Below are 23,920 nucleotides of genomic sequence, written 5' to 3' on the forward strand. Positions count from 1 at the left end.
GAGCCCAGAAATAAACCCACACTTATAAGGAGGCAGGAATATACAATGGGTAACAGATAGTATTTTCAATAAATGGTGCTGGGAAAACTGGACAGCTACATGCAAAAGAATGAAACAGAACCACTTTCTTACACCACACACAAAAGTAAATTCAAATTGGATTGAAGACCTAAATGAGACCCAAAACCATAAAAAGCCTGGAAGAAACAATAATAGGTACTAATCTCTTTGACATCAGCCTTAGCAACATGTTTCTAAATGTGTCACCTCAGGCAAGAAAAACAGAAGCAAAAATAAACTATTGGAACTACACCGAAGAAAAAGCTTTTCCAGTGAAGGAAACCATCAACAAAATGAAAAGGAAACCTAGTAAATGGGAGAAGATACTGGTAAATGATATATTCGATAAGAAGTTAATATACAAAATATATAAAGAACTTACACATCAAAAAACAAACAAAAATCCAATTAAAAAATGGGCAGAAGGGGGCACCTGGGTGACTCAGTCGGATAAGCATCTGACTCTTGATTTCAGCTCAGGTCATGATCTCAGGGTTGTGAGATCAAGCCCCACATCAGGCTCTGTGCTAAGTATGGAGCCTACTTAAGATTCTCTCTCTCTCTCCCCTTCCCCCCTCCATCTCCCTCCCACCCTTCTCTTTCTCAAAAAAAAAAAAAAAAAAAAAAAAGGCAGAGGGCCTGAATAGACATTTTTCTCAAGAAGACAGATGGCCAAAAAACACATGAAAAGATGCTCAACATCACTAATCATCAGGGAAATGCAAATCAAAACCACAAAGATATATCAGCCTACACCTGTCAGAAAGACCAGACTCTAAAAGTAAGAAATAACAAGTACTGGCGAGGATATAGGGGAAAAAAAAGAAACCCTTGTGCACTGTTGGTCAGAATGCAAACTGGTGTGGCCACTGTGGAAAACAGTGTGACAGCTCCTCAAAAAATAAAAAATAGAAACATCATATGACTCAGTAATTCCACTACTGGGTATTTACCCAAAGAATACAAAAACACTAATTTGAAAAGGTATAAAGGTATATGCCCCCCTCCGTTTACTGCACTATGTACAGAAGCCAAGATATGAAAGCAACCTAAGTGTCCACTGATAAATGGACGGATAAGGAAGATGTGTATACATATACACCCAATGGAATACTACGCAACCATAAAAAGGATGAAATCTTGACATTTATAACAATATGGATGGACCTGGAGGGTATTAAGCTAAGTGAAATGAATCAGAGAAAGACAAATAATTTAGGATGTCAATTTATGTGGAATCTTAAAAAAACGAAAAAACAAACTGGTGGTTGTGGGGGTGGGGGCAGTGTAATAGATAAAGAAGATTAAGAGCCAAAATTTCAGTTATAAGTCATGGAGATGAAAATACAGCATAGGGATTATAGCCAATAGTACTGTAATAACATATGACGACAGATGGTGACTATACTTATAGTAAACACTGAGCTATGTATAGAAGTGCTGAATCAATATGTTGTATACCTGAAACTAATAAACCACTGTATGTTAACTATACTTCAATAAAAGAAAAAGATTTGAGCAGTCCACTTTATGAGGAAAAAGGCATCCTTAACATTTACATATTAATTTTAATTTGACTGGTTTTTAATGTTTAAACAGTATTTTAATTTTGGGATTTTGGGGGGATATGAAATAAATTTGTAAAAATGAGCATGTTCTATAAAATTAGACCTAAGGAAAAAAGTTTTAACTTCAACTTAGAACAATCAGTTTGTTCCACAAACTATCTGGGTCAAGAACTGAAGAATATAGAGGAAGACAAATATTATATGATTTCACTTATAATGTGGAATCTAAAAAAAAAAAGCAGAAACATCCATAAATACGGAGAACAACTGACGGTTGCCAGAGGGCAGGGAAGTGGGGAGATGGGCAAATGAGGGAAGAAGAGTAGGAGACATGGGTCTCCAGTTACGGAATGAGTAAGTCACAGTGATAAAAGGTACAGCAGAGGGAACACAGTCAGTGGTATTGTAACGTCGTTGTATGGTGACAGATGATGCTACACTTGGGGTGCGCATAGCGTAAAGTATAGATCTGTTGAATCACTATGTTGTATACTTGACACTATGGAACAGTGCATGCCAACTAAACTTTAGTAAAAGAAAAGATTAAAGAATGCATGTTCTTATTTACAACACACCAAATTATACAAAACTAAATAACCAAATATTACATTAATGAGTTATGTGTTAATACAATTCAATCCAGCAAAAGTATAAAATGTATCTACTAAGTGCTATGCTCTATCATAGATACTGGGTTGACCGAAAGAAATATAAGATGCAATACATGTTACTTAAGGTCACAGACTTTAGGGGCACCTGGGTGGCTCAGCTGGTTAAGCATCTGCCTTCAGCTCAGGTCATGATCCCAGGGTCCTGATCAGCAAGGAGCCTGCTTCACCCTCTTCCTCTGCCCCTCCCCCTGCTCATTCTCTCTCAAATAAATAAAATCTTTAAAAAAAAAGATCACAGACTAGCCATATCTTGAGTCTGATTCCTAGCTCCACCTCTTAAAGCCAGCTACATCTTTCTGAGCAAATTAATTTCACTTAGCTTCTGCAATATGGAAATAGCATTAATCCGTACAAGATTTGAGTGAGATAACATATATAAAATGCTTAACTGCTTAGCATATAGTGTATGTTTAAAAGTTGACAGCCATTTTTAAAAGCCATATAGTCCTTGACCTGGAGAAGTTCACAGACCGTGAACAAAAACAGAAAACTGAAAAATACCTGTACCATATCAGACAAAGTATCAATACACTTAATATAAAAGGGCTATTGAAAAATCAGTTAAAAAAAAAAGGTACATACGATTTTTAAAAAATGGAGGGGTTGGATGAAGAGATAATTCCCCAAAGAAAAAATACACATAATCAAATGAAAAATACTCAACCTCGTAAGTTTAGACATTACTTCTCTAACTGCAAAACTTCAGGGTAAGAGAGAAGAGAGAAGCAAAGCCCCAGGAATTAAAGAACAGTAAGAAACATGAGGTACACTGGAGGCAGTCTGCCTTCTCCCGAGCAGCTTTTCCTTCAAAGCTGAGGTAGCTCAGCTCCGCAGCTTGGCTTCTCGCTCAGAACACTCAACATTATCAGGTACTGCTTGATCTTAGAGCCTCACTGAGGAGGTGAGCATTCTGTAGGTCATATGGGACCATGATGCATGCCCTTAATCCATTCCAGAATAATCCACAGTGGTTTTGTTCTGATTTGGCTCCAATGACTGTTCCAACGTTTCAATGGTCCCTAGTTAGTGTGGCTTTAACCCTTTTTACAACAATTTTTACTTCCTTCTTTGTATTTTTTCCATATTACCTACAACAATAGGTATTATTTTTCTAATCAAAAAAATCAATTTTTCTAATCATAATCATTTTTATTTCATATGTAAAAATAAATGGCCTGTGAGCCATCCTTTCACTTCATGATGTGCACAGATTAGCAAAAAACACACTAGCCTAACTAATATTTCAGCTATGTGTCAGGTCTATGTTGGGATCTCTGATACAAAGATAAGAACATCCAGTACACAAGGAGGTCGCAGCTCTCATCTTGATGGTAACGAAGTATTTGATCAAGACATAGCCTCTTAAAAACTTAACACTGCATCAATAAATATGGGTATGCGGTAGACAACTTCTAAGGAGACTTCCAACTCTAAAAGTCAAGAATTCTAAATATAACTGTTTGAAAATCCATAAAGCAGACAGTTTTGTCCATTTAAAAGTACCTACCTTTCAAGGTGCCAATTACTATAATGTACTCCCATTTAGTTCCAATTCGTGTTTATAAACAGATTTTCTCATTCAAATTATATATATCTATCCATTAAATATGAACAATTTATATGATTCAACATAGTCATTTCCTCTTTAATCATACCAGAGTCAAACCATTTGGACATCATATCTTCTATCCCCATGTATTCAAGGACAAAAGTCAATGACGCATTACACAACTACCATTATTTTCTAAAATAAAGGGGGAAAAATCAGTCTTCAAAAACTTTTGAGTTTTTGGAATAGGTTAGGAACCACAAATTTCTAACAGGAATAGCAAGCAATTAATTATATAGCTATAACACGGAAAAGATCCAAAAATCACACCCAGAAAACTGCAGGTATTAATTTACTAATCAAAGAGAAAATGCCAGAGTTTTTTTGGGTTTTTTGTTTCTGTTTTTTTTGCACATACACAAAATACCATGATAAAAGGAAGTGAGACAGAGGAAGGAAGACATAAGACAGGGAAAAAACTAAAGGAGAAAGACAAAAATAAGCAGCAAAAACCAAAAGCAAAAACACAACAACAACAAAAAACCCATAAACACACTTTTAGGATCCCAAAAGCAATACCCTGTCTTACAGAGAAGAAACGTATCCGGGTAACCAAGATAATGATGCGGAAGTCTAACCCCTAAGCCTTCCTGGGGTGGGAGAAAGAAGACGACAGGATGCTAAGCAACCATTTGTCCTTAAAACATTAAAAAATAAAAGTGAAAGGGACACCTGGGTGGCTCAGTTGGTTAAGCATCTGCCTTCCACTCAGGTCATGATCTCAGGGTCCTGGGATCGAGCCCGGCATCAGGCACCCTGCTCAGCCAGGAGCCTGCTTCTCTGTCTCCCTCTGCCCCTTCGCCCTGCTCCTTCTCTCTCAAATAAGTAAATAAAATCTTAAAAAAAAAAAAAAAAAGGAAGGAAGGAAGAAAGGAAGAGAAATCCTGAAATATCTAGAAAATATAAAACAAGGTGGGAAAGGACATTCTACTCTATCTGCTCCAAAGACACGCAGCAAGGGCCCACGCTAAGGCCTACGAAGCACACTATCTTTCAGTCTGTGTATTTCCATGTGGGGCAGACTGTAACAGAAGAAAACGGTACAGACCAAACACCAGGAATTGGAAAACTACTTCTTTAACATTACCTGCACAGGGAGCACAAAGCTAAGTTAACAGGGGAGATATTCTTGGGTATGGAGTCCAATCTTCCTATGTGAAAAGCAAATGTCAGAAGAATAACAAGAATTTATTAATCTTGAGAAAAAAATAGACCTCTCAACATGATTTGAAAAGAGCAAGCATAAAGATACTAAGAGATCAATCTAGTATCAGGTTCATCTAAGACAATGAAATTCTCTACACTGAAATCAGAATACCTGGACTATTCTGTATATGGGCTTCTCAGTGGAAAGATCTCTATGTGGGATCTCTGCACGGATTCACTGAAAATTTCTGAACAGACACAACTGAAAAGATTTCTAAGCAAGCAGTCTGGTCACAGTGTGAGAGGTTTGGCATTTAAACCTTGAGATCATGAACCAATAGAAAGTCTGTCTGGTCAAAGGTCTACATGCCTTACAAAAAAACTAAAGGCTAATTCTATTTTCCGACTAGTTTTATAATGTTAAAACACAGCCTATTTTGGCAAGGCTTGCCCACTTTTATCGCTGGAGGATGTACATGAATCAAGTACCCTGACATTTGAGCACAGAAAGGTCAAGTTGGTTATTGTAGTTCATGTTTAATAAATAAAATAAACCATCAGAAAAGCAGGTTATATCATTACTCTAAAAGCCTTAAATGGGGTCTTATTTTCTTACGAAGCATAGCCAATGAACAGGGAGGTAGATGAAGTTGTACTTATTAGCTCCATGACTAGACAGTGCACCTTTAGAGAAAGAAATCACTGATCTGGTTTCCACAGTGTTATTGTCCACTGATGAACTGTCTGTATGATTAAGTCTAAACTCTTTTCAAAACATGCTAGTACTGGAGAAAGGGGAACCCTCTTACACTGTTGGTGGGAATGCAAGCTTGTGCAGCCACTCTGGAAAACAGTATGGAGGTTCCTCAAAAGGTTGAAAATAGAGCTATCCTATGACCCAGCAATTGCACCACTAGGTATTTACCCCGAAGATACAAATGTAGTGATCCAAAGGGGCACCTGCACCCCAATGTTTATAGCGGCAATGTCCACAATAACCAAACTATGGAAAGAGCCCAGATGTCCATCAACAGATGAATGGATAAAGAAGACGTGGTGTGTATGTATATACACAATGGACTACTATTCAGCCATCAAAAGCAATGAAATCGTGCTATTTGCAATGATATGGATGGAACTAGAGGGCATTATGCTAAGTGAAATAAGTTAATCAGAGAAAGACAATTATCACATGATTTCACTCATATGTAGAATTTAAGAAACAAAACAGAGAAGCATAGGGAAAGGGAGGGAAAAATTAGACAAGACAAAATCAGAGAGGGAGACAAACCATAGGAGACTCTTAATCATAGGAAACAAAGTTGCTAGAGGGAAGGGGTAGGGGAATGGGGTAACTGGGTGATGTAATGAGCACTGAGTATTATGTAAAACTGATGGATCATGAACTCTACCTCTGAAACTAATACACTTTATATTAACTGAATTTAAATAGTAAAAAAAAAAAATGCTAATTCCATAGGGAATGCTAGATCTTTAAATGCATTTAACTGAAGTCTATAGAGTAGAAAATACTAATAAAATCTTTGTTTTATTAAAAAACAAAAATGTAATGGCCTATCATGAAGCCTCAAATTCTGCCATTAATATTTTGATCTTGTTACTTTTCTAGGATTTCTTATGAACCTACATGAGAAATGTTCAGATATTTTTTTTAATTAAAAAAAGAAAGCAGGGGCACCTGGGTGGCTCAGTCGGTTAAGCATCTGCCTTTGGTTCAGGTCATGATCCCAGGGTCCTGGGATCAAGCCCCATGCCCAGGCACCCTGCTCAGCGGGGAATCTGCTTCTCCCTCTCCCTCTGCTCCTCCTTCCCCCGTTCCCCCAACCCCCCACTCATGCTCTCTCTGAAATAAAATCTTTAAAAAAAAAAAAAAATCCCTTCTGAAAAAAAAATGCTAGTACCTATTTATGGAAATGTTGAGAAACAATTTTTTTTTTTTTTACAGCCTACAAAGAAATTACATATAAGTACAAGGTAAGAAGTTAGTGCCTATGGACGACTACTCTACAGAAGTTACATAAAATTTTTCAAATGGTGGTGACAAGGAAGCTGATAGCAACTGTGAAGATTACAATTTTCTAGAGGCAAGGAAATCACCTGAGAGAAGACTGGTGTAGTCTTTGACTTATAAATTGATTTTAAAGAAGCCCTGTCAAGTTACATTGCTTAGAAAGTCCTATATAGTTGTATATGTTTTGTTCAATCTTTAAAAAAAAAATCAAGCAAAAAGCAATTGTTTTTTAAAGGAGGTAAATTTCTGGGCCACAGGTACGACTGGTGTATTTGGACCCTTGTCTGACATCATCTTTATCTATAGCTGTAACAGTAAGTGCTATACGCAATAGTAATTTGAGCTTGGGGTCTCCCCCAGAAAGCACTCTAAGACAGTGCAGACAGTCCCTAAGATTACTGCCAATACCCTGACAGGGAACGGGGACTGGGAAGAGCGAAACAGAGGACAGAAAGCCAAAATAAGGGTGTGCTGTCAAGCTGGTCACTGGAGTCAATGGTGGCTCTGTAAGAAGTTGTAAGGAAAGCTCAGAATTGCGGCCTAAAGAGAGAATCTCAAAACATTTATTCACTGGCTTCTGTTCCTGACTGGTCAAGTTGCTCTAAAAAGATTATTAATTCTTACATTTCCAGATGTCCATACATACCACGGGCATACAGACACCCCTGGTCCTGGCATCAGGAAAACTCTAGGACAAAGAAAAAATAAGCAGTGGTTGAGCTGAGGTGAGGAGTTTCGTCAAGAAACACCACTCTGCGCCTGACTGCAGCAGTATGGCTAGGTAAAGAGTAAATGCAAAGGAAGTGAAGTAGGGAGTGAAGTAGGGAGAGAGCAAATGTATCAAGAGAAACATACGGTCAGTTCTCTAAAAGGTAAATAAATATATTTTGAAAAATTTTTCCTCATGAAATCAATTTATATAAAGCTTTAATGGTAACAAAAGGGTTATCTTTGAAGTACCCAAAATATTATGTCTATGGGAAGGTCTGCCCATTTTAGGTTGTTGTCTTATTATTGAGCTCATTATATCATCTAAATACAAGTCCATTATCAGATATGTAATTTGCAAATATTTTCTCTTAAGTCTGTGGCTTGTCTTTTCATGCTCTTAACAGTATTTTACAAGACCAGAAATTTTTTGTTTTGATTAAGTCCAATATATCAATTTGTTCTTATAAGGATCTTGCTTGGGGTGTTATATTAAGAAATCCCAAAGTCCCAAAACTTTTGGTTTTTTTCCTAGAAGTTTCTTTGTCTTAGGTTTTATTTACATTAAGTTCATAATCCATTTGGAGTTAAGTTCTGTAAATGGATTGAAGTTCATCTTTTTTTTTTTTTTTTTTGCATACAGCAAATTGTTTCAGCCCAATTTAATGAAAAGACTGTCTTTCCCCCACTGAATTATCTTTGCACCTTTGTATATACATACAACTATTTTCAGCAACCAGTTTGTATGGGTATACATATGATCCCCAACTTACAACGGCCTGACTTAATGATATTTTGACCTTACAATGGTGTGAAAAATGATATGCATTCAGTCGAATCCGTACTTCAAATTCTGAATTTTGATCTTTCCAGGCTAGTAATATGTGGTAGGATACTCCTCTGACGCTGGGCAGTGAGCCATGCGATCACAAGGGTAAACAATCAATACATTTACAAACCATTCCGTGCCCATACAACCCAAAGCAGAAGCTTTTCATTTTCAGTACAGTATTCAATAAATTACATGAGATATTCAACATATTATTATAAAATAGGCTTTGTGTTAGATGACCTTGCCCCACTGTTGGCTAATATAAGTGCTCTGGACATGTTTAAGGTAGGCTAGGCTAAGCTGTGATGTTCAGTAGGTTACATGTATTAACTGCATTTTCAACTTACAGTATTTTTAACTTATGATGGGTTTATCAGGATGTAACCCCATCTTAAGTCAAGAAGTATTTCTATGATAATGCCACATTGTCTCGATAAAGTTAGATTTATATTTTGAAATCAGGTCAAATTAATCCTCTTTGTTCTTCTTTTTCAGTTTCCTATTCTAGGTCCTCTGCATTTTCTTTATGTATTTTAGAATTCTATCGTCGATTTCTAAAATCAATCTGTTGGGATTTTGACTGGGATTGCATTGAGTCTATAGATCTATTTGAAGAGAACTGACATTTTAACAATATTGAAAAGTCTAATACATTAATGTGGCCTATCTCTCCAACTATTTAAGTCTTTAGGCAAAAAATTTGCAGATATTTCACCAAAAAAGATAGGATGACAAATAAGCACATAAAAATATGCTCAATATCATTGGTCATTAAGGGAATGCAATTAAAATCACAATGAGTTACTACTACACACTATTAGGATGGCTAAAATGAGAAAGACAGGGGCAGCGGGTGGCTCAGTCAGTGAAGTGTCCAACTTTTGATCTCAGCTCAGGTCTTGATATCAGAGACATGAGTTTGGGCCCCATGGTAGGCTCCATGCTGGGTGTGGAGCCTACTTAAAAAAAAAAAAAAAAAAAGAGAGAGAGAGAAAGAGAGAGAGAGATTGAGAAAGACTGGCCATACCAAATGTGAGCAAGGATGAAGGATACAGAGAAACAGGAACTCTCAGACACTCCTGTTTGGAATGTAAAATATAACAACCACTTTCATAAGCAACTGTGTTTTTTTAATGTGAGCAGTTTCTTAAAAAATTAAACATACACCTCTTCTATGATTCAGCATTCCACTCGTAGGTATCTGCTGAAGAGAAATGAAAGCATATGTTCATATAATGACATCACATAATATTCACAGCAGCCCTATTTGTAACAGCCAAATCTTGAAAACAATTCATATGTCCATCAACAACTAAATGGACAATATGTAGTAAATCCAAACAATGGAATACTACTCAGCGTAAAAAGAATGAACTATTATTATATGCCACAATGGAAGAATCTCTATGCTGGGGAAGAAATCTGACAGATAAGAATACATAGAATTATATAAAATTCTAGAAAGTAGATCAGTAGTTGCCTGGGGGCCAGTGGGAGAGCCAACAGGAACAGAGAGACTGCGAATGGGGAAACTTGGGTCTAATGGAAATGTTTATTATCTTGATTGTGGGATTGATTTCACAGGTGTAAACACTGGTCAAAACTCAAATTGTACATTTTAAATATGTTCAATTAATTACATATCAATTATACCTTAATAAAGCTGTTCAAAAAAAAAAAAACCCACTTCTTCTGATTTCTGGATAGTAATGGGATCTACAAAGTAGTACCTTTTTTTGCAGTAGATTAATCAATAATTAGGAGCTAAAAAATTACAAAGTAGCAATATTTCTAACACCGAGGACAAAGGCAGAAAAGTAACTGTTCATAAACCTACCACTTAAGAGAATGAAATTTTATCACTTTTATATATATAGATATATAAAATGTATATATACTGAAGGAAGGAAAAAAGATATATATGAGAACTCCGATGTTAGCTACTCTCCCATAACTGTTATTAAATTATGTTAAACTAGGAAAGCACTTAAGCAGAAAAGTGTGAACACTGCCAATCTCAAAATGTAACGCTTATTATCTTTAAAAGCATTTTGTTACTTTTATAATACCTGAAGTGATATAATAATGTCAGTCACTTAACCAGATCTTAGAGTATAATATCTTCATCTTAAGTACTATTATTTCCAGTATTTTAATAATTTTCTCACAGTCCTGGAATGTGATCTTTTGTGCTCTGATGACACTTAAATTAATAGCATAATTTTCTGGTACTTGCAACAGTTGCTTTCCCTTCTGATTTTTTTTTATACTTTCCTATAATATGTGCAGATAAATCCTCTAATAATCATTTTTGTCTTTATCTCTGGGGGATTCAAAAAGCTTCAATAGAATAAGGAAATATCAAGAGATTAAGCTTTTTAAGAAATTTAATTTTAATATTAATTGCAATATTTCTAATAAGATATCTTTAAAGAGATAGCAAATCTCTTAAATATTTAGTTCCTTTGATCTTCTTTGCAAGCTTCATTGAAGTTCCCCACACCTTCTGTAGGTAGCTTTGTAACTATATCTATTTAATCAAATGCTATTATTCTCTGTCAAGCAATCCACAGAGACAACTCTTCCTATATTTATTTTGATTATAACTGACCAGCAGTGAGGATGATTTAAAAGATTTGTTATTTTGAGGTCATGTGAGCAAGGTAACTACCCACAAAGACAAATGAAACTGACTCACTTCATATGTTCCTATGTAGCCATTAGAGAATGACTATAGCAATTACCGTAAAAAAAAAAAAAAAGATTAAAAAAACATCTGTTCAAGTGCATGTTGAAAATTAGTAGCACTCTCATATGTGGTCCTTAGCTATCCTATATTATAGACCATTAAGAAAAAAAAAATCAACACCAAGCCAATTAGGAGAGAATTCTGAGTAGATGCCTAAGCAGAAAGCACCAGGAATCTGTCTCCCCACCTAGACACTTACACTGATCGAAACTGTCTGATATATTTTGGAACTCTGGAGTCTATTGAAGGCTTGCAAATTCTATCAATTTCAGCTCTTAGCTTGACAGAGGCTACCCATCACCCCATGACCGGCAGCCCTGCAGGTAGTCCAGGAGCAACTTACACACAGCTTACAGGAGATAGGGTAGGTAAAAGGATCTGTCTTCCAAGTAACAGGGATCTGTACTCTGATCTGATTGTGGCTTCTAATCTCAGAGGGGTAGACAAAGAGGCAGTAGAACATTGCTGTTGTACCTCCTCCCATTGTTGCTAGGCCCTCCTCCTCCTGCTGAAGTGACGTGCAGAATATTTAAAGACAGTGCCCTCCCCCCGCCAACTTCATTTTTCTTTTTTCCCCTTTTTGGGAATCAGACATTAAAGACACAAACATTTCAAAGTAACTGCACAGACAAGGGAAATGTGGAAGTCACTGTTCAATCCCAGGGAAAGACACAGGCTCAAAAATGACCAGAAAAGACCCTAAACTTATACCACAGGCTGATCCTTAGCACAGAGACAGCCTATAACATCAAAAAAAAAAAAAAAGAATAAAATATAAAAACAGGAGATTTTAATCATTCTTCTCCAGGGAAAAAGAAAAATCCAATTTCTAGAGTTACCTCACTATTAAAGTATCCAGTTTTCAACAACAACAACAAAATTACAAGGCATAAAAGAACAGGAAACTGTGACCCTGATCCAAAGGAAAAAAAAAAAAAAAAGACATTAACAGCAACTTTCCCTAAAAAAGACTTAGACAAAGATTAGACAAAGAATTTGAAAGAATTTGAAATTTGAAATTTCAAAGAATTTGAAAAAGATGGTCTTAAGTATGCTTTAAAAATTAAAGAGATGTGGAGAAAGTCAAGAAAAAATGAACAAAAAGGAAATATCAATAAAGAGAAAGAAAACCTAAAAAGAAACCAAAGAGAAATTGTGGAGCTGAAATGAAAAATTCACAAAAGGAATCTAAAGGCGGATTTGAGCACACAAAAGAATCTGAGACCTTAAAGACAAGTCAACTATCAAATCTCAGTGACAAAGAAAAAAGAATGCAGGGAAGTGAACAGAACCTAAGGGCACTGTGGGACGAGCTGACCAATGTACGCACCGTGGGGACCCAAAAAAAAAGGGAGGAAAGTGGCAGAGAGAGAATATTCGAATAATGTCTTAAAACTCCCAATTTTGATGAAAGACACGAATATAAACATCCAAGACATCAACAAAGTCCAAGCAAGATGAAATCAAAGAGACCCGCACCAAGACACATTACAATCACACTTTCAGAGCCAGAGACAAAAGTGTCTTGGAAAAAGCAAGAAGCGATTCATCATACATTAGGGACCCTCAAAAACAATCAGATTTCTCATCAGAAATTTTGAAAGGCAGAAGGCAGTAGGCTGATATATTCAAAGGGCTTAAACAAAACAAAAACGAAACTGATAACCAAGAATCCTATGTCTGGCAAAACTGTCCTTCTTCAGTGAGGAAGAAATTAAGACATTTCCAGATAAACAAAAGCTGAAGGAGTGCTCTATTAGTCCCACACTGCAAAACATGCTAAAGGGAGTCTCACAGGTTGAAATGAAAGGACACTAGACAGTAACATTAAGTCCTCTGAAGAAATAGAGATCTCAGTAACGGTACTTATATGGGCAATTATAAAAACTAGTATTACTGTAACAATGACTTGACTTCACTCTTTGTGTTCCATAACATTTAAGAGACTAATACATTTTTGTAACAATTATTAGTCTAAAAGCTAGACTTATTTGTAACTTAACCACAGAGAAAATAACTACAGAATATACACAAAAAGAATGAAAAATTAAATGTTTAACTACAAAAAATCAACTAGCTCTAAATAAAACAGTAATGTAAAAAATGAGAGACAAAATAACTACAAGACATACGGAAAACAGCAAAATGACAGAAGTATGTCCCTCCTTATCAGTAATTACTTTAAATGTAAATGGATTAAACTCCCCAATCACAAGACAGATTTCAGTAAAAACCAAATGTGACCTTGCATATATTTTGGCAGCTAAAACTCTTCAGGGCTACTGATGGGTGACCGCCTAAATCAGTCTTATCTTTGCTGCATGCAGAGAAAGATTTCTCCTTTCATGGTTTTTTGGGGGGAGGGGTTATTGCAAAAATACTCATTTTGACATTACAGGGACTCTTTTGTTAGAGCTCCTCTACCACAGACATTAACATCTGAGCAACAGCCACATGTAGTGACTGTATCCACTCAATTGACGGTGGCACTGAACGTAGTTAGCTCACTTCTATCACTATGGTTTTTATGAGCTTGCTCTTATGTTTTAAGAGGTGCCAGGAGTACATTTTTGCACTAAAATCTAAAGATACTTTAAAAAACACTTCACAAAAACAGTCCTGTGTCATTATTTATTCATGTGTTTGTACATTCTTGTATGTTAATTTACGAATGATTTTTTTTCCAGTAGAAAATACATATGCAACAACCAAAAATAAAAAACAAAAAACACAGATTGGCTAATGGATAAAAACACATGATCCAACTATATGCTGTCTATAAGAGTCTCATTTCAGAGACAAAGAGGTTGAAAGTGAAAGGATGAAAAAAGATTATTCCATGCAAATCATAGCCAAAAGACAGTAGGGGTGGCAATACAATTATCAGCCAAGATAGACTTTAAATTAAAATCGGTTACAAGAGACAAAGAAGGACATTATAGGCCCATCTTCGATATACAGTGGATTTGGTTCCTGACCACTGCAATAAAGCAAATGTCACAATTAAGCAAATGTTGCATTAAAATAAATCAAATGAATTTTTTGGTTTCCCAGTGCATATAAAAGTTATGTTTACACTGTATTATAGCCTATTAAGTGAGCAATAACATATGTCTAAAAAAATGTAAATACTTTCATTAAAAAATACATTATTGCTAAAGGGTGCTAACTATCCTCTGAGCTTTTGGAGTTGTAATCTTTCTGCTGGAAGGGGGTCTTCCCTTGATGTTGATGGCAGTGGACTGATCAGGGTAGTGACTGCTGAAGTTTGGGGTGGCTATGACAATTACTTAAAATAAGACAACAATGAAGTTGAAGGCATTAAGGGACTCTTCCCTTCACAATTTCTCTGTAGCATGCAATGCTGTTTGACAGCATTTTCCCACACTAGAACCTTCAACATGGGAGTCAATCCTCTCAAACCCTACTACCACTTTATCAACTAAGTTTATATAATATCCTAATACCCTGCTGTCCTTTCAGTAATCTTCTCAACATCTCCACCTGGTGTAGACTGCATCTCAAAAAACCACCCTCTTTGCTCACTCCTAAGAAAAACTCCAATCCATTAAAATTTGATTATGAGATCAAAGCAACTCAGTCCCATCTTCAGGCTCCACTTGTAAGTCTAGTTCTCTTGCTATTTCCACCGCATCTACAGTTCCCTCCTCCACTGAAGTCTTGAACTCCTTAAATTCTTCCAAGAGGGTTGGAATCAACTTCTTCCAGACTCCCATTCATGTTGATATTTGACCTGTCCCATGAATCACAAATGTTCTTACGGCATCTAGAATAGTGGATCTTTTCCAGAAAGTTTTCAATTTACTTTGCCTAGATCCATCAGAAGAATCACTACCTATGGTAGCTATAGCCTTACAAATGTCTTTCTTAAATAGTAAAACTGGAAAGTCAAAATGACCCCTTAATCCACAAGCTGCAGAATGGATGCTGTGTTAACAGGCATGAAAACATGAATATCATTGTACATCTCCACCAGAGCTGTACGTACCAGGTACGTTATCAATGAATAGTAATATTTTAAAAGAAACTTCTTTCTTTTTTTTTTTCTTACATGTTGTAAACATGTGCTGTCACCCATGCTTTGTTATTCCCTTTATAAAGCATAGGCATAGTAGATTTAGCATCATTCTTAAGAGCTCTAGGATTTTCAGAATGGTAAATGAGCCTTGGCTTCAACATAAAGTCACCATTTGCATTAGCCCCTAACAAGAGTCAACTTGTCATTTGAAGCTCTGAGGCCAGACGTTGACTTCTCTCTCACTATGCAAGTCGTAGATGGCATCTTCTCCCAGTAGAAGGCTATTTTGTCTACACTGAAAATCTCTTATTTAGTGTAGCCACCTTCATTCACTATCTCAGCTACATCTGGATAACCTGCTGCAGCTTCTGTATCAGCACTTGCTGCTTCACCTTGCACTTTTATGCTAGGCAGAGGACTTCTCTCCTTAAACCTTATGAACCAACCTCTGTAGCCTCAAACTTTTCTTCTGCAGCTTCCTCACCTCTATCTTGCCTTCATAGAATTGAAGAGTTAAGGCTTTGGTCTGGATTAGGTTTTGGCTTAAGAGAATACTGCGGCTGTTTGATTTTCTATCCAGACCACTAAAACTCTCTATCAGCAATAAGACAGTTTTGGTTTCTTATCATTTGTTCACTGGAGTACCACTTTTAATTTCCTTCAAGACTTTTCCTTTGCATTCACAACCTAGCTAAGTATATGGCTCCAGAGGCCTAGCTTTTGGCCTATCCTGGTTTTTGCCATGCCTTCCTCACTAAATTTAATCATCTCTAGCTTTTGATTCAAAATGAGAGACATGTAACTCTTCCTCTCACTTAGAGGTCATTTCGGCTTATTAACTGGCCTAATTTCAAAATTTTTGCATCTTGGGGAACAGGACAGCCAAAGGAGAGGGAGAGATGGGGGGTGTGCAGTATGTGCAGCAGTCAGAACACATACATTAAGTTCGCCATCTCATATGGATGCAATTCATGGTGACTCAAAACAATTACAACAGTCACAAAGATCATGTCACAGATCATAATAAATAATAATGAAAAAGCTTGAAATACTACAAGAATTATCACAATGTGACAGACACAAGGTGAGCAAACGCTATTGGAAAATGGCACCAAAAGACTCCAAGACAAGATTGCCACAAATCTGACCATAAAGTACCAAATGCTGTGTAATTCATGCATTATTTTCTATAATTTCATGTCTTTGTTCTTTGGCTAATGCAGTTCGCCCCTGAAGTATCATCTCTCCTCCCAAGCCTAACTTCTCATTTCTCAGGACACACTAACATCTTATCCAGAAAACTTGCTTGACCACATCAGGTTAGATTATGTGCTTCTACTCCACCTTATCAAAATGGCTCATCATAACACTCAACACATTTTACTGAAATTTTTAAATACCACTTTCCTCATCAGACCACAAGCTAATCCTGACAGCCTATCCTAGGTATTAGAACCTAATTCACTTTAACATCCTCAGAATCCAGCTCAGTGCTCCACATATAGTGGATAATGAAGGCATGTTACATTTAAATTGTTTCCTACTGAAAAAATGTCACTCCCTGCTTTTCTGTTTATGTACTTTTTCAAGGTATCTATTAAAGACTTGACCATGACAGATATATAATTTCATCTAATAAAGCACTAAAAATAGGATAGAACTTCCCTAGTAGACTTTTAAGTTAGTTCTTCTTATTTATCTTACCTAAGTTCTATGAAGGTCCAAAGAAACCCAAACATTCCACACTAATCCCCTCCCTATTACACAAATGGGTGGGAAAATAAGAGGATTTATTCCTTCTGTTGCTTGCCTTATAGTTGGAAATGTGGACCCCATTCATATTTAGCATACTTATTTAGAAATTTCAATATTTCTCTTTAGCAGCTCACTGGTGAAAGCAATGAAAAAATTTTAACATTCCTTGTTCATAACTAGTTTATACATCAGAATTCAAACAAAGTAGTAACTACATACTTAATATTCTATAAAAAGAGGGTAAAAGCTATTAGGTAGGGAAGGTGGGTTAAATACACACATCTAATTTCAGTCCCTCCCCAAAACTCACTAAAACTATGTTGTTCCTGTTTTTCTTTTAAGGTATAATCTCACAAAAAACAAGGAGAACTGGAGAGGCAACAAGAACAAAATTTTGGAAGCAGAAAAACTAAGGGATTGCTCATATAAGCATAGGTGCAAATGCCTAAAAAAATTAAGAAATGCAATCTGGCAATAAACAATATACACTGGAGATCACTTGTGTGTGAGCAATAGATAAATATAAAATGCACCGTTACCCTGAGTGTATTTCAAGAACAGAGGACTGGCTTAACATTAGAAAATCAAACAATCAATTAACATATTAACAGATTAAAGGAAAAAACAATTTGATTATCTTAATATATAGAAAGAATATATTTGACAAAATTCAACTTGCATTCACAACAAAACTCTTAGCAAACTAGAAACAGAAATAAATTCCATTAAAAATTGTTAAAGGATTTTAGTACAAGAAATACACAGACAAAAATCTACCTAATAACAAAAACTTTAAAGTTTGTGGGGTGTTTTTGGTTTTGGTTTTGGTTTTTTTGAGATCTGGAACAAGACAAGGATGTTCGTGTTTAACATTTATATTTCACATTGTATTAGAAAGCCTAGCCAGAGCAATAAGGGGGGGGAGAAAAGGTATAAAGATGGGAATGGAGGAAATGAAACTGTCATTACAAATGATATCATTATGTTCACAGAAAAATCCAAACGAATTTACTGATAAATTATTAGATAAAGAGTTTAACAAGGTTACTAGATAGAAAATCATTTTATAAAACAGATTTATATACATCAGCAACAATCAAAACTGAAGGGAAAAAAATGACCACTATACACAAGTTAAGAGTGGCCAAAATTAAAAAGTCTGAAAAAACCAGTGATTAACTAGGATATCATTTTTTGCCTCTTCACTCCAAATCCACCCTCATTACCTGCTCTGTGATAATGGAGGTTTACCCTGTAAGCATCTCTTCAACAGCCACACGATGTTCAGCCCTATCAGTAGAAGATGGCATCAGATAAGTGCTTACCAAGTCAGGCTATGGTTTCCTGTCCACCAGCCTTGGTCAACTTATACCTCACAGGAATGTTTTCTGCTTGCTCAGAAACAGAATGCTGGAAGAGTCTTCTCCGAGAAGTCTGACCAACCAGTCATTCAAAAAGACCTACAGGTATTGACATTTGGCATTCCTCAATATAAGATCTAGTCAGATGACTCTACAATAAAGGTCACAGTGGACAAGCCCCAGCCATGCACTCAGAGCTTCCAAACAGCTTATTTACTTTTTTCCAAACAGCTTTTTACATCCAACTTTTAATCATGAGCAGATGACCAAAGATTATAAGCAGAGAAAAAAGAGCAACTCAAGTACTTAGAGGGGAAAAATAATATCTCTGGGGAAAAAAAGAATATACACCTATGAAGTAAACTCTTAGAAATTAACATAATAAAAGTAAAAACAAAATTAAACACAGAGGTTATTAGGTAAATCTTAATGAAATTCCCCAGAAATAAAGTCAAAGAAACCTAATACAGATGGCTAAGAAGAGATACAGACAAGTGATGGAAAACTGGGGGTTGAATGAGTTTTAAGTATAGAGAAAACTACAGAAATGAAAAAGTAAGATAACTGTTAACTCTAGGAATAACAAAAGCCAGGTAACAAAGGAAAAATAATAGTTAACCACATGGCTTATCTCTGCATAGCATATACACGTTCATAATGTGAACAGAGTATTGATATAACCAAAATTAAAAGATAACTATTTGGGTGCTTGCTTCAGCAGCAGCACATATACTAAAATTGGAACAAGACAGAGAAGATTAGCATGGCCCATGCGCAAGGATGACAAGCAAATTTGAAGCATTCTGTATAAAAAAATTAAAAATTAAATAAAAATAAAAGATAACTATTTGGGAAAAACAGGAAGATAGGAAGTATACATGTGTATACATGTGGGAGCAGGTAGAAGAAACAGCAAACCCATCTATAGGGGAAGTTAACACATAATGCCTAAACCAAGCAAACAAAAGGCAGTATAATTACAAGAACATGCAATAATATAAATAATATTACAGCACCAAAAGGATCAGCGGACAATCAAAAGTCGTGGACCCTGCCAGCAGAAGGAGAAAAGGTGGGAAGGAGGCTAGGAAACGCTCTTTGGTCTAAAAAGTAAACAGCACCAACAAAAAACCCTGTAACCTAACTCTTTAAACTATGTTCTTATGTAACTTTAATAAAAGTTAAAACTTTCAAAAGAAAAAGAATATAGCTTGCCTGTATTCTCACGGTAAACTAGAAAATATGATTTTTTTTAACAAAGCATTCACAGTAGCAAGAAAAAATTTTAAAATAGTTAGGAATCAACTCAATAAAAATATGCAAAATCTAGATTAAGAAACCACTGCTACTTAACTGAGGGACCTAAATAAATGTACATAACCAGTTCCTAGATTATGAACACAAAAGTTCTTAACTTGATGGATAAATATAAACCTAATTATAACTAAAAACTAAATGATTCTAAGGAATACCTGGAATAAATGCACATTATCAATGATGTTTTAAAAACTGAAATATTTTAAGTGACAAGCCTAGTTTCAAAGCTATTATCCAGTGAAAACACCATTCTAAATGAAGGCATTAAAGGTGATTTTATATTTTCTTAATTTTGCTCATTTGTATTTTCTTTTTTTTTTAATGATTTTTTATTATATTATGTTAGTCACCATACAGTACATCCCTGGTTTTTGATATAAAGTTTCTTTTTTTTTCTTAGTGCAGGGTACTTTTAAAATATGTTATTGAAAAAGAAAAAAAAAGGTGTTTAATAGGTTACTGAGTCCAATAGATCACACTGATACTTCTATCGTATCGCATGATCTCAATAATGAATTAAATTTCTTTCTTTTGGTCCTTTTGATGTCTTTTTAAACATACCACTAGGGCAACAATAAAACTGCCAAGAAGGCAAAAGCGTATTTACTTAGCCAATTTAAGAGTGAACAAAAATCCAGTATTAGGAGTTCTCCAACAAAGACAGCAAAGAGAAAAATGGAAAGATAATCTAGCAGTAAGTCAGAAAAGGAAAAGTTCCACAGGATCCTTAGAGTGGATTTTGAGGGTTCTTCCCCTGACACTGTTTATTTTAAATCAAATTTATTTTTCTTAACATCTCTGTGAAAAAGAAAAAGTTCATTATTTCCATATACATATGAACTGAGGCAAAGGCCAGTCACATGACTTGTTTGAAATTATACAATTAAGTCAATGACTGAACTGTAAACAGAACCTAAGATACCCAACTGCTAGTCTGCTGCTCTAACTAATGGATCATGCTCCCTGCTATGTAATAGGACTGTTTCCTTTCATTACAAATTCTTCATTCACCATCAGCTTATCAGCCAGAGGCTTCATCATTAGTTTTGCTATTCTTGCATTCATGGCATTATTCTAGAATATGAGATTATCATGATAAAAAGAATTATATATATATATATATATATATAGAGAGAGAGAGAGAGAGAGAGAGAGAGAGACACTACTACTTATTGTATCATACCAAATCTGAAAATGGCAACTGCCATGGCAAGGATACTTCACAAAGCCTGCACTTAATGGCACATTTATAGGTAGAACTGCAAATTTTTTAAAGATTTATTTATTTATTTATTTATTTATTTATTTATTTATTTGAGAGAGAGTGCATGAATGCACACATGCCGGCGAGGAGGGAGAGGCAGAGGGAGACAGAGTACGAATCTTAAGCAGACTCCGAGCTAAGCCCAGAGACCGACATGGGGCTCAATCCCAAGACCCTGAGATGATGACCCGAGCCAAAGCCAAGAGTCGGACACTTAACCACAGCGCACCACCCAGGCACCCCGATTAACACTTACTTTGTGTTGGTCAGTGACCTAGAGAAAACGAATTTTTCTCTTACAGACCCCAACATCAGTGCACTTAAAATCTTACATTAGAGCATTCTATGGTATCATTAGTCAACAAAATTCACATATACGACCTGCATGTAAAAGTCCAAAAGGTAGCAGGTTGTTAAAGATACAGAGCATCTGTGATGCTACAAAGTAGACTAAGATAAAAATGAGATGCTCTTATATTCTATGCTAAATCTATAAAAGAAAATTTATTGGGTAAGCAAAATAAATATCTGAAAAGAGGTATGCATCACTTGTCTTTGAGAAGCACTTTGTGTTTCTTTGGCACAGATCACGGCAGCAGTAGTAGCAGCAGCCTTGCCCTTGGTGCTGATTTCTTACTACTCTAAATGTCTCCTCTGAGCCAGAATACACTGGCTGTTGCTGATCATGCTGTGAGACACCTGCACTGGCTACTAGGCTTGTCATGACGCACAAAACCCTACCATCTTCAGCTTGACATTGTGCAAGTTATAATTATTCATCCAAATGAATATGTCAGAGCAGCAGCAGCAGACCTCTCATCAGAGCAAAAGAAAAATACATCAAAACATTATCAACCCAGCAGGAAGACAGGGACCATAAGGAAAATTACCCATTTTTAATATGGATGCCACAAAGCCATGCCTATTATTTCACAAAAAGAAAGGAAAATAAAGATCTTCCAAGTTTAAAGTCCAGAAACACTGAATCCAAAGAGGAAATGTACAAAACAAAAACAGACAAGGATTATTTTTTTTAATCAATTATCTGGAACCTATGTACAATCTCTTAAATATAAGGTTGCTGTTAGGCTACATTTATTTTGCTTAAGAACCACGACTGTTTAAAAATTGTTAAGAAAAAATAACTCTCACAAGCAGAATTATTTCCAACAAATCAATGAAAAAAGATCATACACGGCAAAGTAGTCTGATTTTGCTTACTTTTAAAACATAAACTAATATTGCCAATACTCTTATCACGTCCAAAACACTCAAGAGCTCATACCACTGGCGGTATCACCAAAATGCTGATGATGTACTGCTAGACTCTAAAATAATAAGTAAATAATATATTTTGAAAAATTTCTGAATTTTAATAGCAAAAACAAAAGAAAAACTGAAAATCACCCCCAGATCTAAACAAATGAAGACACATCCAAATTCTATGAGCATATATAAAATAAGCAAGTGTAAATAAGATTCCTATCTCCTACTTAAATATGAAAAAAAAATTAACTTTTAGAATGATAGAAAACTATCTTTTCAGAACAAGATATGAAAGATTTTCCCATTCAAGACACAAAAAGCAGAAATCACAAGGATGAGACTGACAAATGGGACAACACTGAAAGTTAAACTTCTGACTGACAAAACAGATTACATACAAAGGTAAAAAGTATGCCACAGAGAGAAGATACATCCCATATAACCAACAACTGGTACCCAAATTAAAAAGGAATGCTTATAATAAAAGAAAAAATTTTAAATAAGCAAAGATTAAAAACACAATAATAATGATTTCGATTCTTGTTAAGAATTAAGGTCAGGCTAAGACCTAGAAAATATCTGGAGAAGTAGATGTTACATACATTGCTGGGTAGGGGTATAAACTTATACAACCAATCTGAGAAGGCGATTTGGCAATATTTAGTAATCTCAAAGAGATACATTCCCCTCAATCCAACATTTTCTCTAGGCATAAGCCATACTAAGAGTCTCATATGTGTACAAGGAAACGTAAAGATGTTCACTAGAGCACAACTTAAGAAATTGTGAACAACCTTATCAGTAAGGCAATGAATAAATTAACTGGTGGATTTATATAATGGAACTATATAAAGCATTGAATGTACTAAACATGCAAAGATCATGGGTAAATCTCAGAAACAATGCTGTATAAAAAATTCAGACAGCCAATACTATAGAATATGGCATGAACAAATGTAGCAAAAAATATGCATGGATAGCACATGCATCAATTTCAGGGAGGTGGTTACCTCCAGGAAGGGAGAGAAGGAAAGAAAAGGAAAAGAGGAATGAAGTCTTAGCTGTTCCTGGAACATTTTATTCCTAACAGAGAGACAGAAATAAGAACTAGAAATGAAATGAATGCCACAAAAAATTAACATCTGTCAAATCTGAGTTGTGGATAAAGAGGTATCCAAATTTTTATCTGTGCTTTACTAAGAATCTTAGTACATTCTTTAATTTAAAAAAATTATAACATTCCAGTTATTACTAATTAGTTCTGTTTTCTTGGAGCTAGCACAAAACAGAAAACTTGCTGTATGACCTAACTAAATCTAAAAGTCATTCCATGCTTAAATGTGCAAAGCATTGAGCTGGTGTTAAATAGGGGTAGAAAATTTGAAAGAAATTACCCTCAAAGATTTTCCAGTGTGTTGAAATCAAAATAATTTTGCTAAATGACAGAATAAGGTAAGTGCTAAACACTCTTTTTGTGGAGATGCAAACTTTTTCCCAGATTTAAGACCGGGAAAAACTTGTACGGTTATCTACATTAAAGACA

The 23,920-nt window shown here is 35.5% G+C and overlaps 1 protein-coding gene and 1 non-coding gene across 6 annotated transcripts in view; one reads left to right on the forward strand and one right to left on the reverse strand.

Moving 5' to 3' along the window:
• The window catches only part of FANCL (FA complementation group L), a 94,300-nt gene that overhangs the window by 24,171 nt on the left and 46,209 nt on the right, over window positions 1-23,920 (reverse strand). For 2 of the 5 annotated variants that reach the window (XR_007190757.2, XM_048222461.2), the window contains exon 8: window positions 7,733-7,774. The exons of the other annotated variants lie outside the window; for them this stretch is intronic. Coding sequence is in view for 1 of the 2 variants with exons in the window: in XM_048222461.2 (XP_048078418.1) it covers window positions 7,733-7,774 (42 nt within the window). In the remaining variant the exon portion in view is untranslated. The remainder of the gene's footprint in view (window positions 1-7,732; window positions 7,775-23,920) is intronic. 5 annotated transcript variants of the gene reach the window in all.
• On the forward strand, window positions 19,236-19,343 carry LOC113247665 (U6 spliceosomal RNA). Its single transcript, XR_003313334.1, has one exon. It is a non-coding gene; the product is annotated as a U6 spliceosomal RNA (small nuclear RNA).

The sequence above is a fragment of the Ursus arctos genome, unplaced genomic scaffold, assembly GCF_023065955.2.
Source record: "Ursus arctos isolate Adak ecotype North America unplaced genomic scaffold, UrsArc2.0 scaffold_8, whole genome shotgun sequence".
In the NCBI taxonomy this organism is placed as follows: Eukaryota; Metazoa; Chordata; class Mammalia; order Carnivora; family Ursidae; genus Ursus; species Ursus arctos.